This window comes from Eleutherodactylus coqui, chromosome 8 (assembly GCF_035609145.1).
Source record: "Eleutherodactylus coqui strain aEleCoq1 chromosome 8, aEleCoq1.hap1, whole genome shotgun sequence".
Lineage (NCBI taxonomy): Eukaryota > Metazoa > Chordata > Amphibia > Anura > Eleutherodactylidae > Eleutherodactylus > Eleutherodactylus coqui.
This window is the reverse complement of record NC_089844.1, coordinates 151648646-151665159: the sequence shown is the minus strand read 5'-3', so window position 1 is coordinate 151665159 and position 16514 is coordinate 151648646. Positions and strand designations below refer to the sequence as shown.

At 49.9% G+C, this 16514-nt stretch overlaps 1 protein-coding gene across 4 annotated transcripts in view; it reads right to left on the bottom strand.

Annotated features, from left to right (window-relative positions):
• The window catches only part of MPRIP (myosin phosphatase Rho interacting protein), a 117523-nt gene that overhangs the window by 88580 nt on the left and 12429 nt on the right, over positions 1–16514 (bottom strand). For all 4 annotated transcript variants that reach the window (XM_066576700.1, XM_066576699.1, XM_066576702.1 and 1 more), the window contains exon 2: positions 10835–10912. In XM_066576700.1, coding sequence (XP_066432797.1) covers positions 10835–10912 — 78 coding nt within the window. The remainder of the gene's footprint in view (positions 1–10834; positions 10913–16514) is intronic.

The following is a 16514-nucleotide window of genomic DNA, read 5'->3' as shown; positions in this document are numbered from 1 at the left end:
AGGAAAGTGTCACAACGTGAGAGACAAGCCGGAGAGATCAGCGGCACAGAGCCAGCGCCAACGCAGGCCACCCGTACTCACCGTGTGAGCAACACCTACGCCTAACCAAGTCTGCCTTACATCAGTTTGTTTTGCCAAACGTGCAGTCGTTCATTCCCTGTTATCAGCCATTTCAGACTGAGAAGAGGCTGTCCATAACCATCCTCTCACCCTTCTCCAGTCCAGAGACTTTTACATCATACACGTGTTATCAGCCGCTCCGCTTATAACGCTCCAGTACAGATATAACCGCCACAGACATTTACATCATATATCAGTACTGGAGGGTTATAAGAGGAGCGGCTGATATCCATCACATATAAGATGTACATGTCTCCGAATGTTATATGTGACGGATATCAGCAGCTCCTACAGTAGTAGAGTATCCTTATAAGTGCGGCTGATATCACACCTGATAGTCTATGGGGCATCGGATCCTCCGACCTCCTAGGGCTCATTCACAGGGGCGTATGCAACTTAGGGCCATGGTAAACACATGTGCATTTAGTCTGTGTTGTAGCCGTGCTCACTGCCTTTTTCACATGTGCAAAAAAAAAAAAAATAGATTATACCTACCCGATAAATCGGGTTTCCAGTAGTCTCCATGACAGCACCAATTGAGATTGCCTCCTCCTGATAGGACAGGAACACACTGAGGTTTAAAGCTCCCCCCCTTCCCCACTTTCCTCAGTGGATTCTAACGAATTGCCGGGGTAGGAGCTCAACTTAAATTTTTTCCCTTAACCGGGGTTTTTTTTTTGTTTTTTTAAAATAAAATTATATTATATAAATGTTTTTTTATATTATATTATATAGTTTCTTTTCTATCAATTTAGGGGGGGGGAGGTACGGGTGCTGTCGTGGAGACTACTGGAAACCTGATCAGGTAGGTATAATCTATTTTCCCCAGTCGTCTCCACGACAGCACCAATTGAGACGTACCAACTAAAGTTTCCCTAGGGTGGGATTGCTGCCGAGAGGACTTCACGGCCGAAAGCCCTGTCCTCGTCCTGCTGCACTTTTACCCTATAGTGTTTAACAAACGTGTGGGTTTTTTTTCCAGACTGCGGCTTTGCATATCTGCTCGACCGAAGCTGAGCTATGTTCGGCCCATGAGGATGCTACTGCCCTTGTAGAATGGGCTTTAAGAGCTAAAGGGATTTCCTTCCCGAGGGCCTTATAGGACTCTATGATGGCCAGGTGGATCCACCTGGCTATGGAGCTTTTCGCTGCTTTGCTCCCTTTGTTTGGGCCACTGAACTGGATGAACAGGTTGTTGTCCCGTCTCCAGTGGCTTGTCGCCTCTATGTAGCCTAGGACTGAAAGAACTGGTTCCCCACATGCGCTCCCCATCCCCAGGCGCTTGCATCCGTTGTGATGTGAGTGGCTGGGTTTTGTAGCCAATGAACCCCTCTCCGCAGGTTCTCTGGGGATGTCCACCAACGCAGGGATGTTTTCACCGCCCTTGGAATGTACATTCTTGTTCCTAGAGAGGACTGCTTTTTGTCCCACGTGGATAGGACTGAGGCTTGCAGGGCTCTGGTGTGAGCCTGGGCCCATGCCACTCCTGGAATGCATGAAGTCAAGCTTCCCAGGAGAGACATGGCTTCCTGAATTGTGCATAATCGTCTCCGTAGAAAGGTTTTGACTAGCCGTCGGATTTTTTGTATTTTCTCCTCGGGTAGGCAGGAGCATTGCGATTCTGAGTCGAGCGTTATACCCAGAAACGTTTTCTGTTTGTCGGGATCTAGGCTGGATTTTTCCCAGTTTATGATCCATCCTAAGGATTGGAGAAGTTCTAGCACTATCCTCAGGTGTTTCGTTAGGAGTTCTCTGGACTCTGCTATTATTAAAATATCGTCCAGGTAGGGTACTATTAGGACCGACTTCTTCCTCAGGTAGGCGGCTACCTCTGCCATAATTTTGGTGAAGATTCTGGGTGCTGAGGAGATCCCGAAGGGCAGGCATCTGAATTGATGGTGCTCTATTCCTTTGCCCATATCCACTGCGAACCTTAGGTATTTCCGGGACCCCTCTTGGATCGGTACGTGGAAATAAGCATCCTTTAAATCGATGGATGCCATGTAGGCTCCTTTGGGAATCAACTTTATCGTTGAGGAGATGGACTCCATCTTGAATTTTCTGTATCTGATGCAGGTGTTCAGAGGTTTCAGATTCACTATCATCCGCTGTTTCCCACAGGGTTTCCTTACTAGGAAGAGCCTGGAATAATGGCCCTGGGTTTCCTCGTTTTGCGGTACGGGGGATATTGCATTTAGTTGTTGCAGGTCCCCAACGCTTTGCCTTAGTAGGTACAACTGTTGTTTGGAGCCTCCCGTGATAATTAATTTCCTTCTGGGGAGGGACACCAGCTCTATCCGGTATCCCTGCTGTAAGATCTTTGGGATCCATGGGCCTTCGGAAATCGCGGCCCCTTGATCCACAAAGCTCCCCAGCCTTGCCCCTACGGGGATGGCGTCAGGGTCTCTGCTTTGGCTCCCCCTGGTGGGGGTTAAAGAGGATGTTCCTTCCTCTGCCCCCCTTGGGGTAACTCCAGCGGCCTGTCTTGCCCTTGCCTCGGTAGGCCTCTGGCTGTTGCCTTGGGGCCCGGAAGAAGGTCTTCCCTCTCTGTGGCTTTTCTTCCGGGAATCCCTTCTTTTTGTCGGCCGCCTTCTCTAGAATCTTGTCAAGGTCCGGTCCGAACAAAAACTGGCCATAGAACGGGAGGGCGCATAGCTTATTTTTTGAGGCTAGGTCACCTGACCACGATTTCAGCCATAACACTCTTCTGGCTGAGTTAGACCGGGCTGTAGCTGTCGCCGAGAGTTTGACAGTTTTGGCCGCGGCGTCCGCTAAGAAATTTGTTGCCATGCGCAGGATAGGTAGGGAATTTAGGATCTGTTCCCTCGGCGTCTTATTGGTTAGGTGTAGCTGTTCTAGCCATACCCCCAGAGTTCGCGCCACACAAGTGGCTGCGATCCCTGGCCTAAGTATGTTTGCCGCTGCCTCTCCTGATTTCTTTAGAAGGCCCTCCGCTTTGCAATCCATGGGATCTTTTAACTGTGCGGCGTCCTCAAAGGGCAGGGTTGTTTTCCTGGCTACTTTGGCCACTGGGACATCTACCTTAGGTACCTCCTCCCAGCTTGCGCAAACTTCCTCCTCGAATGGGTACCTTCTTTTTACCCCTCTAGTGGAGAAGGAGCCTGCGTCTGGTTTCCTCCACTCTTTTGGATTATTTTGGGGATATTCTTGTGGACAGGGAAGGTATGCTTGCGCCTCTCCCCTAGTCCCCCAAATATCTCATGTTGTAAGGTACGTGGTTCTCTGGGCTCTTCCATTTTCAGTGTAGCCCTGACTGACTTAATCAATTCCGTTAAGTCGTCCTGATGGAATAAGTATTTTTTGTAGTTCTCCTCATCTGAGGACTCCTCGGCCGCCTGTTCCTCTTGCTCCGACCCGATAGAACTCGGAGTCGGAAGGCTCGTCAGGAACATACACCCTTTCTGGCGTTTCGCTGGCGGCGCCAGCTGTGACGTTGGGGCTGATCTAACCTCTTCTTTCACCAGCTTCCTAACGTCCTCCCGATTCCTCTTTAGCTAGCCTAGCTACGCATGCCTTGCATAGAGGCCTCTGGTACGTAGCTGGCAGTTTTATCCCGCATTTTCTGAGGGGGAATGTCTTTTTTAAGTTGAGCTCCTATCCCGGCAATTCGTTAGAATCCACTGAGGAAAGTGGGGAAGGGGGGGAGCTTTTAACCTCTCTGCCTCCCCCTAATAGGACAGGAACACACTATCTTAATTGGTGCTGTCGTGGAGACGACTGGGGAAAAGGGCAATAATGCCAAAATGATGCCAATTTTGGCACAACCCATAGGAAAAAAAAACACCATATGAATACGGATGCTAATGTGTACTCGCTGTGTTTTTTTACGCACACAGACTTCAATGGGTGACTGTAGTTAACGGCCCGAAATAAGACCTGCTAACTAAATACACCAATGTGAATGGACCTATTATGGGTACAGCAGGGGACAGGACAAGGTGAGGCATCATTGTAGGAGTAACACAAGTGTTGGGGGTCATTGGTGGCTGTACAGAGATCCCTACTCATTTTGGCATGGCTATCATCATCATGGCGGGTGGCCTTTTATAGGGCTCCGAGGGTTATTACATAGGCATTATGAAGGAATAGCCTTGGTTGGACCCAGAGATGAAGCAGGTTGGGGTGGGGAGATGGTATAGTTAGTGAGTCCCCTGTTCCCCGATACTGATAGGACGCCCTGCAGTACTACAGAGCTGTCACCCTGAGGCTGAGCAGACACCGCCTGGCAGGAGGCAGCGCCATACATCACCCGGATATTACTGCCAAGTGTCAACAACTAGGAAACCTCTGGGAGTGCAGCGGATGTCAGAGAGGAGCCGTCACCTTCCAGGGGGTGCAGAAGCCACTCACACAGAATATAGGGGTCATGCAACTGAAGGAAAACCCTTTCAACTAATCTCCTGTATCGTCACATACAAGTGTTCAGCAGCGGACACAAGGTGTGTGTGGGTGTGTGTGTGTGTGTGTGTGTGTGTGTGGAGGGGGGGGGGGCAGGGGTCACACCGGGAGAAGAGCACCCTCCCCCACTGAAAGTGACCCCAAAGTTATGAAGCAACACATCCTTCCGCCAAGTTATAATAGAGGCTACATAGACTGTCCCTCAAATATCTGCAATAGAGGAGGGGGGCATTGTATCTCCCACATAATCTAATAGCCTGTCGGACCTCCTCTGGACATCAGAACCGCAACAATTTGTCCTGGCACTGATTCTAAAATAGTTTTACAGGAATATCGGCCCCTGCGGACAGGAAGCTTCTTGTACTTGCTGCAGATTAGATGGAGGTGCTGACAGGTTCTTATCAGCTGACAGTAAGGGGTCATTGATTCATGCTGCTTGTGCCAAATTCTGACCTCCCATGAGCAACAGAAACCTGGGTCCATCTGACCAGGAGATGGTTATAGGCTGCTCAGTCATAGAAGCTTTGGCTCTTGCCTCCCGTAGTCCTTCTCACTTACACAGGCGTATTTGCGCACAGTATTGCACGCGTTATACAGAGACCCGAGACCCTACTGATGTGCACTGGGCTGTTCAGACATGTAAATAATGAGGTGTACAGCGCTGCCCCTGGTATGCAGTGACCTGACAGCTGATATTGGACCAGGTGGCCACCTAATTTGGTTAGCCAATGTCGTACCTGTAAGCCAGCGATTTTTCCCTGTGATACGTTTTGTGAGAACGAATCGCTGCACTTACGTGCGAGCGCAATGCAATTTTTTTTTTTCAGGCTCCCATGAGAAATAATGGGCGATCCTTAAACACGAGTCGCCCAACAATAGGATGAGTTGTCATCTTCCCAACTTGGACTCTCAGTCCGAGAGAAAAATTGGTCATGCGATAACCCCTTCAGTTGGCTGCGCCAATCCACGGGTAAGGTATATTGCACCTCATACCGCAGCGCCGAGGAGCTCTTGGCGATCGGTCTACGTTTCCTTGCGTGTAAAGTGGGGCTGGAGGACGATTCGCACAAGCGCAGATCTGTGGTATTTGGAAAGAGAGAAGACGGCCTACTGTAAATGCAGCTGACTGATCTATATTATTCTTGGAAGGTCCGCGGCTCCCCTAGAATAACCCCACGAGGGGGGGCACACAACGAGCTGTTTAACCCTCCGCCTGCCGCTGGTGAAGCGCAAGCCCCTCTCCCGGCGCTCGCCCTCGCTGGCTGCTCTTTTGATGCCCATTTAAGGCAGCATTATCCAGGAGGCAAATTCTGCTCCAATAAACTTCAGCTTCAACTTTCTTCTACTGGAGGGAGGGGAGTTGGGGGAGCGGTGGGGGGAGGGGGACGAGGATTACCTGGCCACAGCGCAGGCTGCAGCACATTGCTCTCTCCATCAGCTCGTCCCACGATCTGTCACCGCAGGAACAGGAGAAGTATTATTAGGTGTGATCAGTACAGTTACACCCGGGTCTGATGTTCTCACCCAAACTACTGGCGGGGAGGGAGCCATGTCTTCATTCACAGGCTAATATGACGTGTGAGGCATCCGTGCTGGCGGCTCGCACTGCGCACAGCCTCCACGGTTGTGGTTTAAGACAGTTCTTCACTTTGGACCATCCCTACTTGTTAGAGGGCTCATCACTGATCTCTAAGAGTCTCCTGCTGGGACCTCCAGCAATCAGCTGTAGGGAAAACATGACTTCAAGTATTCTATTTCCCTACAGCGCCTCCACAGGGGAAATGAAGTATTACACAATAACCATATCAATGGATCGTGTGTGCAATATAGGACAGGACCAGTCCTCCAGAGCGAGAGATACAGCCCACACCCCTTCAACAACAGTCAGGCCAAAGATCATTAGGTCCCACGGCTGACTCAGCTAAATATTCATGCGTTGAGGGAGGTAAGCCACAGCCGGGCAGTTCTGGCAGCAGCTTATCTCTCGGGGACCAAAAGGCTCAGACACTGAAATTCAACGTCTCCAATCCCTCTCATCTGACTTAATATGGCAGGGGAAAGTTCAAAGGGAGGGGCGGGGGGGGGGGGGGGGGGGTCCAAAACACATCATAGAGTCGCCTGGCCAAGTCGTTATCCCAGATGACTAAAGTCCTACATGTATGTGGGCAGCACATGGACACATAGGTCTTGTTAAGGGTGCAGACTCTTCAAAGTACGCACCAGAGGTACAGTTATCGCTACAGACGCACAGCGGACTTCACGCCTTCAAACCGCAGCAGAGGGTTAAATTTGCGGTGAATCCATACCAAAATCTGCAGCGATGAATGTGTATTTTGGCGCAGATCCACATCAAAATAAGCTACGTGTCAACACACCCTAAAGGGGCTCATCAAGCAAACGGCTCTTGGAAAGCTGCTCCGCCTACGGTACAAACAGAAGTTAGGGTCCCTTCAGACGAGCCAATTAGTGCATGAACGAGCCAACAAGCGACCAACGTCAGCGCTAGCTGGTGCAGGCGGTTCATACAAGCAGATACATTGTGGCTTCATTCAGTCCTTCACATTCGCTGTTTAAGTGACTGACAGACTGAACGGGCGCCGGTTAAACGTGATTCGTGAACGACGCGATGATTGTTATGCCTGCAGAAAATGAACGAAAAGTGAGCGATTCTCATACGTTGTTTAAAAGCGCTCCTCACTTCCTGCCGCAGGGACGAGGGATCGCTGCAGTCAATCACCGGATCACATGGCCGGTCATTAATGGCAGCAGTCATAGGACTGGTGGGATCAGGAGAGGAGAGTTTATCTTATGTATTTCCATAGGCTGAGCAGCTTCCAAAAAAAGCAGTCTGCCTGGATAATCCTTGTAAAGGAAATTTTGGGGTTTACGATAAGCTTAAAATGGGTTATTCCCAACTTAACCCTTTGCAATCCAATTTTGGATTCAGGGTTTGCTAGGGGGCTTTCTCTTTCTGCCATTATACAATGGCGCGATCTGCTGGCTAGAGCCAGTACTGCAGTATGGGATATGCTGGAGAGGCCCCCCGACAACAGAGCAGCCAGTAATATACAGTAAGAATACCCTGCCGGACGTCTTCCGAAATCGGAGCTGCACAGTCTTCAATTAGAATGTCTTTAGACATGACAGTGGATTGGAAAGGGTTAAATGGCCAGTAAAGTAAAAGGGATGGGAGGACCTTTCTATCATACATTTATGGGTGACGGGTACAGCTGGGAAGGCTCCTTGGGTCATTAAATCATTAAATGAAGTGTGTATTGTGACTTTCGGATAAACTTTGTCTAAACTCCTCCCAGTTTTCAAGCGCTCTGCTTGCTGTCAGTGAATCAGAACATTTCTTATTTACATCCAAGGGCAGTAAGCAGGTACAGACCCGATGTTTCTCATAGATGGATAGGGGATAACTTCCTCTGGCAGGACAACCCCTTTAAGCATTGCCGTAGGACGCATATGGTAACCAGATCAGGGCCGCACATGACATCATCCTTGAAAGATGATCACACGGGTACCTGGAAATGCTACACATCTGGAGACCAGCAAGACATAGCCCTCCGTATCCAAGTGCCTGAAATTAGTGCTCAAATAAGTAGAAACAAAGAACCCCCCCCCCCCCCCTTGGTTAGTTTACGTAGCGGCCGCGCGGCCTCGGACCCTCTTCTCTCCCCCAGTCGCGCTTTCTTCCTTATAAGAGAATATTTTCTTCTGCTCGCATAGACCGCGCTTCTTTTATTAAACCTTAATCAAAAGGCAAAGTCTCTCATATTCCGCTGCTATTTTTGGGAATGACACAAGCTTCACACTACGTCTCGGAATATTAGGTTGGAGATAAACGAAAAATCGCAGCATTTAACTCCCGGAGCGCCGGCGCGGTGCCGGGCCGGAGACCACGGTTATGTCGATTTTGGCTCCTGGGTTTAAATTTGAGGTCGTCTAATCCCCCAAATTATTGAGTCTCCCATCGGTTAACCTTCTAAAGTTAATCTGTTATTAAGCGATGAGGTCAGAGGCAGGAAAAACACGAGGCTGAACGCAACGGGGTACGTCTCCAATGGGAAAAGCCGGGAAGGGATTAACCCCTTACACAATTGGTAGCAGATGTTACGGAGCAACATTCTCACACAAGTCAAGTCCCTAACTGGAAGTGCGGAGATAACGAAGGATCATCTCCAGGCTTTCTATGGAAAAGGGGGGGGGGGGGGGAAATCTGATTTATAGAGCTGCCCGAGTCGGGGGACCGTCATGGTGCGACTGCCGCCTTCTCTGCTGTCAGCACGGGGCAACCCAGCTGAAGATGTCAGACCGTCCGGTTAGTACTGATATGATACCTTATGGGTCCCTAACAAGACTGTCCCAGGTGCCACTGGTCTGAGGTAGGAGGCTCGGCAGGACTTATCCCCAACTTCTCTCTTCCTCATGGCCGTAGTAATCAGATTTTCATGAACATCTAATCTCCTTAGACTTGGGTTTGCCGACAGATGACACACTGACAGCCATTACTGTTATTTCCTGAAGTATTTGAGATGTGGTAAGGACATGATAAAAGTTTTGATCGCTGGGGGCCCAGCTGACACCCCTGCCGATCACTAGAGCAATGCAGCAGAAGCGCTCATCTGAGGGTCATCTCTGCTGGCCAGCTGTAGAGGGACTCAGACGGTTTATGGAGCTGGTCTTCAGCCAGCAAGCATGGATGGTGCTCAGATAAGTTCCTCCACTGCTTCATTGCAGCGATCAATGGGGGTCTTGGCATGCAGACACCACCCATTAAAACTTTTAATTATGTAACAAGAACATTTCAAAAGTTTTAGGAAATTGCAGTTCCATTTTAAAGCATATCCCTTTTCCTAAAGGGGTACTCCAATCCTATAATGTTATGGCATATCACTGGCATATGCCATAGTATGATCACTGAGAGGCCAACCTATAAGATCCGGCAAGTCCAAAAACAACCCTAAGGTCCCTTACAAGGGAAGTCCCACAAAATGAAGTTCTCCTGTCCACAGGACGGGTGATGACCATCTGTTTGGAGGTTCTGTGACTAGTGGGACCCTCACACTCAACCCAAGAATGGTGCCCCACAATGTCCCTGAATAGAGTGGTGGTGGCACACACTTGCCATTGCTCCTTTTATTTCAATGGGACTGCCAGAGTTTAAACGCTCGGCTATGTCCGACAGTCCCATTGATATGAAAGGGGCCGGCAGCACAGATCTGAGCGCTGCTCTGATCATTCAGGGACGGTGCAGAGGACTGTATTCCAGATCAGTGGGGGTCCGAGTAATCAAATTCCCACCAATCAGTAAGCTATAGTGATACTGAGCATAGGGAAGAGCCAGGGGCAGGAACTGAGGCTCCCGCCCCCTCTCTGCCTCCTCTCCGCCCCTCTGCACTATTTGCAATGAGAGGAGGTGAAACGGGGGTGGGGCTAAGGTCCGCGAATTAGCCCCGCCCCCATCCCGCCTCTCCCCATTGCAAATAGTGCAGAGGGGCGGAGAGGAGGCAGAGAGGGGGCGGGAGCTCAGTTCCTGCTCCTGGGCTCTTCCACCCCCCCCCCCCCTGCACACGAGGAGGACGTATATCGGCTCGGCGTGAAAACCGAGCCGATATACGTTCGTGTGAATGCACCGTAAGAGTGGGTTTACACAGATGAGTTTCACGCATTATTTACATGTGATTGCGATGCGTTTCGCAGCACATGTAAAGTCACGGGTTTATGAGTGCGATATCAGTCCGGTTTTCTTGGACCAATATCACATTCACAAAGGGATTGTGCCAAGATGGAACGTTCTCCCTTACCCAAAGGATAGGGGATAACCTCCTGATTGATAGGGATGCAACTGCTGAGATCCCCACAATCCTGAAGGTCAGTTCTGGCAAGAATGGGGCGGTGGTTGCGCATACACTGCCACGCCACTCATTTCAGTGGGACTGCTGGAAGTTGCCAACTACAAGTGCTTTGCAATCTCCGGCGCTCCCATTGAAGTGAATGGAGTGTAAGGACACACGCATGGGTTCATCTCCATTCAGGTGGGACACATTACAATTGGGTAAATGTTACAGTCCTAGACACCCCCCCCCTTAAAGTGTTTGGTGGGTATTTGCCATCTGGGACCCCAAAAAGTCTCAGGAGCAAGCAAAGCAGTCCCCAATAAAGGTCCGCATGCATTCACTTTCCACTACAACGAGGAACCTCTGAGGTTTCCCCAAGAGCGACCAACCCCCTTTATAAACCAGAACACGCCCCACACAAGAAGTAGTCAGTCGCTAGCAGGTTCTCTTACCCGGGACCGGTGCATTGGATTGTCAAAATCTGTGCCCTCCGGCGCGAGCAGAAGCCATCCTCCATAAATGGGCTTGGCCTGTAAGACACAGAAGAAATCAAATTATAGGATCATTCAATTACCGAGGTCAACGGCAGACAAAGCGCATGACGGCGGCGAGCAAACACGTGCGTAACAAGACCGCGGCATGTCCCTGTACACAGGAGTCAACTAAGTCCTATGCTGGATGGCCATCAGTATGTGCATTAACACGGGCGAGCGCGACTTCCATCGGAGAAACTCACGCTGACATCACACTTGTAAAAACGTGATGTTTAAAGCAAGCGTTTAATTGGCGATTACCTCGCTGGACATGTGCTTTCAATAGGAAAAATTAAAAATGGCGTCACACTTGAAGCTCACATGTATATGCGAGCGCAATACGATTTTTTCCCCCTCACCCATTGGAAATAATGGGCGATATTTCTGTGAACTCGCACACAACAGGCCGCGATTTTTCTATTTCGCGCATGTATCTAGACCTATTAAAAACAATGGGGTCTACTTCAGTGCGTCACACAGCACGACGGGGAACTTGCTGGTGGGCTCAGGGGCTGAATCCTTTTAAATGCACCATTCAGCACTCCAGGAAAGCTGGGTGACAACTATCACAAAGGATAGTCTTAATGAGACTCTGCAGGACTTCTCCGCTGTACACGGATGGCGGGCTGCTCAGCGCTCGGTCGGCGCCTGCACTGGATCAGAGGTGACAGAAGCCCCCAAGACGAGCCAGCTGGTGACAGGCAGAGAAAGGCCAGCGGGAAGTCCTGGGGTGAGTTTATACGTTGCTGGAAGAGCTGCCATAGTGATGCTGAGCAGCAAGCCGTGCCGACTAACATGGCGGCGGACATGTTCTCCGGCGCAGGTTTTACAGGTGACCGGCTCCTGAGCAGTGTAGTCAGCCATTCCCATCCATCAGTCACCTCGGGGGTCCGGACGGCACCGCTTGCCTATATAAGGGATAAATGATGGCTGCGTGGAACGTAAACAGTTTACTTAAACACGTGGCGACACCACAGCGAGCGCGGCTGGTTGACACGGCCCAGACATCACGCAGGCCCCCAATGTTTCGGGCTAAGTTGAGGTTAACGGCAGATTTCTGGAGTCATCTGCGCTAATCGTGTGACGAATGTAAAGTTCTACGGAACAGCAGCGCCGCCATAGTAGGCCCATCCCACCATACACGGTTTCCGCGGCAGACCGCCGTACGTACGTACCCCCGATGGCGTGGTGTTCAGTGTCACAGGTATCACAGAAGAAAAAAAACACTAGAATGAATTTTCAACATGGTGGCAGCTTAAGGGCTGCCTAATAAAGGTCTGCAACTTAAGATGCTTCGGGGGCGACATTTACGCCAGAAGTCCGGAGGAAGAGGGGCATATTTTGCCGCACGGAATATTTGTGCGAAAGTGTACACGTTTTTTCACCCGGGTTCACATCTGCGTCTGAGCCCCAAATAATGGATTTTGTCGTCTGCTAAGATGCTGGGGTGGGGGTAAGCGACCGGACCCCATGACAGTCAATGGAGTCAATCCCGCGCTGCTTGTTCACATCACTGGACGGATCTGGCATCCGATTTTCCTGCTTCTTTGATGAAACCGGGAAACGGCGTGCCCAATAGCGGCATGAGCCGGGTATTAAACCCTGCCCACTGGCGCGTGGTGTATCATAAGAGGGTGCGGCGGCAGCGCAAACCTTCCCCGGCTCACGGCTGGCATGGACGTGTATTGCAGGACGGTACAGCATTTGTAATAAGTGTTGTGCGCCAAAGCCTTTTACCGCGATTTTGATTGGTGCTTTCAATCGTTCAGTGTAAACGCAGTCAGCGACAATTCCTCTACTTGTCGTTAGTTGTTGAGTTTTATGCAAGAAGCTGAACGATGTGAGCAGGCAGCCGCGCAGCTGGGAACAGAGGCGGGCGGCAGAGATGGCGGCCTGTGCCACCGCCATGCACCAAGGCGTAGGAACAGTTATCACTGGGACGGCGGCCGGATGCTTCCTATAGAACAGGGCTCTTAGCCCAGAGTACGACATGCCGGTCTAAGTAAACATGTATGAGGGAGGAGCTGACACACTGACAAGCACTGCAGCTCTTATGTGGTACTAGGTGATAGACCCTGCGCTGCAACCAATCACAGCGCAGCTTATTTATTTTACCTCAGCAGCATAGGAAATAGCAACCAATCACAGCACAGCTTTCATTTTACCTCAGTAGTATAGGAAATAGCAACCAATCACAGCGCAGCTTTCATTTTACCTCAGTAGTATAGGAAATAGCAACCAATCACAGCGCACCTTTCATTTTACCTCGGTAGTATAGGAAATAGCAACCAATCACAGCTCAGCTTTCATTTTTACCTCAGCAGTATAAGAAATAATAACCAATCACAGCGCAGCTTTCATGTTACCTCAGCAGTATAAGAAATGAAAGCTGTGCTGTGATTGGTTGCTAATGGCAACACAAATTACAGGGGAAGTCTGTGATTTGGGGATTTTTAATTCCGCCAGTATTCGCCGCCTGGTGCTGAAGAACGCTCAGGCAAGATTTCACTCAAATCGGACCAGAACTGTAAATTTGTATTCAAAACAAACAGAATGGCGACGGACCGGCGGGCGCAGCAGGAGGGGCGTCTGAAATCTGCGCCATTTGTCTGACATTTCTGTACTTGGTATAGGCAGTGTATTCACGTCTTCGCGCTGCGCTGCGTTCAGTCAGGAACCTTTTATGCCCAGTCACAGACAGCAAGCAGAGATCTTAGAAGTAATGAGAAAGTAAAACGAAGTCTCTTACAAAGTTGCGGCGCTTTCCATTAAACGGCTGCAGGTACATCCAGCTGGGACCGGCAAACCCCCTTAAGGCCGGTCTCACGTCAGTGTATTACAGAGGTACAAACATCCCGTAGACTAAACTGTGCCGCTCACAGAAAGCATACAAAAAATGGCGGCACAATCTATTTTGGCGCGTATAACGCACACACACGCCAAGATGGTGTATAGGCATTGGTGGGACGCAAGTCACTGCGTACTTGTATGGGGCCAAAACGCGGTGGTGAGAGCCCAGCCTTAGATATTACATGCCCTAGCAGCGTGGGCATCAGATGGCGGTCGCACCCCCGATAACCGCACCCCACATAACACAACTCTGTTAGCGGGTCCCCAGGACTACACTACTGATGTATCCAGTTACCGGACCACATGCCCCGGTCTAAGACCCACCGGACTAGGATAAGGTAAGGAAGTGTACTTACCTGCCACCCTGATCCAGCGCTCGTTCTCCTGGCATCAGTGCCATATCATCAGGAGTTTGGGAACATGATGCGTCAGCTTCTGATTGGCTGCAGCAATCACCTGACTTCTGGTGACGTCTGTCAGAGTGCTGGATCAGGGGTGGCAAGAGGCAGGTAAGTGCACTTCCTTTTCTTATTTTAGTACAGTGCCCAATTATGCATGCTGTCCAGGAACCAGACTAGCCATTTAACCCCTTCATGATGCGGACCTTTTATTCCCCATTTCCGTTTTTTTTTCTTTCGGACGTTCGCCGTGCGGGGTAAATAATGCGCTACTTTGATAGATCGGACTTTTATGGATGTAGCGATACCAAATATGTATTTTTCTTTTATGATTTAGACTTTTTAATTACAGATATGGCAAAAGGAGGGTAATTTAACTTTTATTATTGTTTTATTTATTTATTTTTAACTTTATTGCTCTTTTTTTCCCCCTTTACTTTGAAGTGCCCCTGGGGGACTACAACATGCGATGCTTTGATCGCTCCTGTAGTATGACGTAATACTATAGCATTACGTCATACTGCATTCTGAGAGGCAGTCTATCAGGCCACCCCATGGGGATGGCTTGATAGGCAGTCTCTCAAGAAAGCCCTGGTGCCTTTCATTTGCAGCGTGCTGCGAATTGCCCCGATTCTCCGCGGCCAGCCTATTAGATAGGGCTGACCGGCGGAGATTTGGCGGTGGCTCCCGCGACAGAAATCAAAAACTCCAAATCTCCGCGGCGGCGATCACAAACCACATCGCAATCACTGTCAAAAATGGCAGGTTCAAAAGTGCACTATCATCCACGTTTCTCGGACCAGTATGTCCTGGCTCGCGAACGTGCCCTAAGAAGCGCCCACACACAACGAACCTGCAGCGAGATTTACATGTCTTACAAGCGGATTTTTTTGCGGATCTGCAGTTTTTTTACCATGTGCGCCGCAAGGGTTAAATATCTACATGATGTGGATTCCACAGCGCCATTTTTGCCATGGATTCTATCCACTAATTTGGGGTGGTGAGCACCCGCAGCATGGACTGGCCTTCTGGGGATGGTAAATCCGCACCGCAGGTTATTTTCCGTGCGGATTCTGAACGACTTTTTTTTTTGCAGCCTGTAGATGAGATATTTAAAGTCTCACTCACGTCGCCAAAAATCAGCGTCACCGTAGAAATTGCGTCGTGTATATCCCGCGTAGTCACTTAGCAATGACACAGGTAGCCGCAGTCCATATACAATGTTAATTGCGTACGGGCTGCAGGTCAAACGGCCCCCATTGATATCAAGGGAGGCTGTCCACGCGGATCCCGCGCAAAATAGAGCGCACTGAAATTTTTCTTCCGCTCTCAGAATACGCGATTCTGTAAATGGAGAAGTGAAAATGCGCGCCTTTCAATGCCAGCGTGCGGACGGACGGCGATCACAGGATTCGTAAATTGATTCAAACGGTTTCCCCATTAAAAGCATTTACCGCCAATCCACAGGACAATCGTCTGATCGCTGGGGGTCCGACTGTTGGGACCTCCGGTCATCCCAAGCCAGGCACACAAATGCCTCATGGAGCGGCAGAGCACGTGTGACCACCAATCCATTCACCAATGGCACCATCTTCACCCGTCCCATAGAAATGAATGAAGAGGCAGTCACATGTGTGCACCACCGCGCCCAACACTGGGGGTATTGAGGGTGTGCAGATGTAGGGGCCCCAGCGGTCAGACCCGCAGTGATCAGATATCCGTGGATAGGGAATAAATGGCTTTAATGGGAAAAGTCCTTTGAGCTTTCCTTGGGCGGTGAGGAAATACGGCCACAGAACCAGGAAAACCAGTCATTCCGATCAATGATATCGGATTACAGCCCAGGTACATCGCTTGGACTGTAATGGTACATTGTAACAAACTAGCAGCAGAGAAGAGAGATTTGTGCTGCTGATGTGTTTACCCACGCTGATACATTGTAACAACCCCTCAGCTGATGCATTTACCCACACTGATACATTGCAACAACCCCTCAGCTGCTGCGTTTACCCACACTGATACATTGCAACAACCCCTCAGCTGCTGCGTTTACCCACACTGATACATTGCAACAACCCCTCAGCTGCTGCGTTTACCCACACTGATACATTGTAACAACCCCTCAGCTGCTGCGTTTACCCACACTGATACATTGTAACAACCCCTCAGCTGCTGCGTTTACCCACACTGATACATTGTAACAACCCCTAAGCTGATGCGTTTACCTACACTGATACATTGTAACAACCCCTCAGCTGCTGATGTGTTTACCCACACTGATACATTGTAACAACCCCTAAGCTGATGCGTTTACCCACACTGATACATTGTAACAAACCCTCAGCTGATGC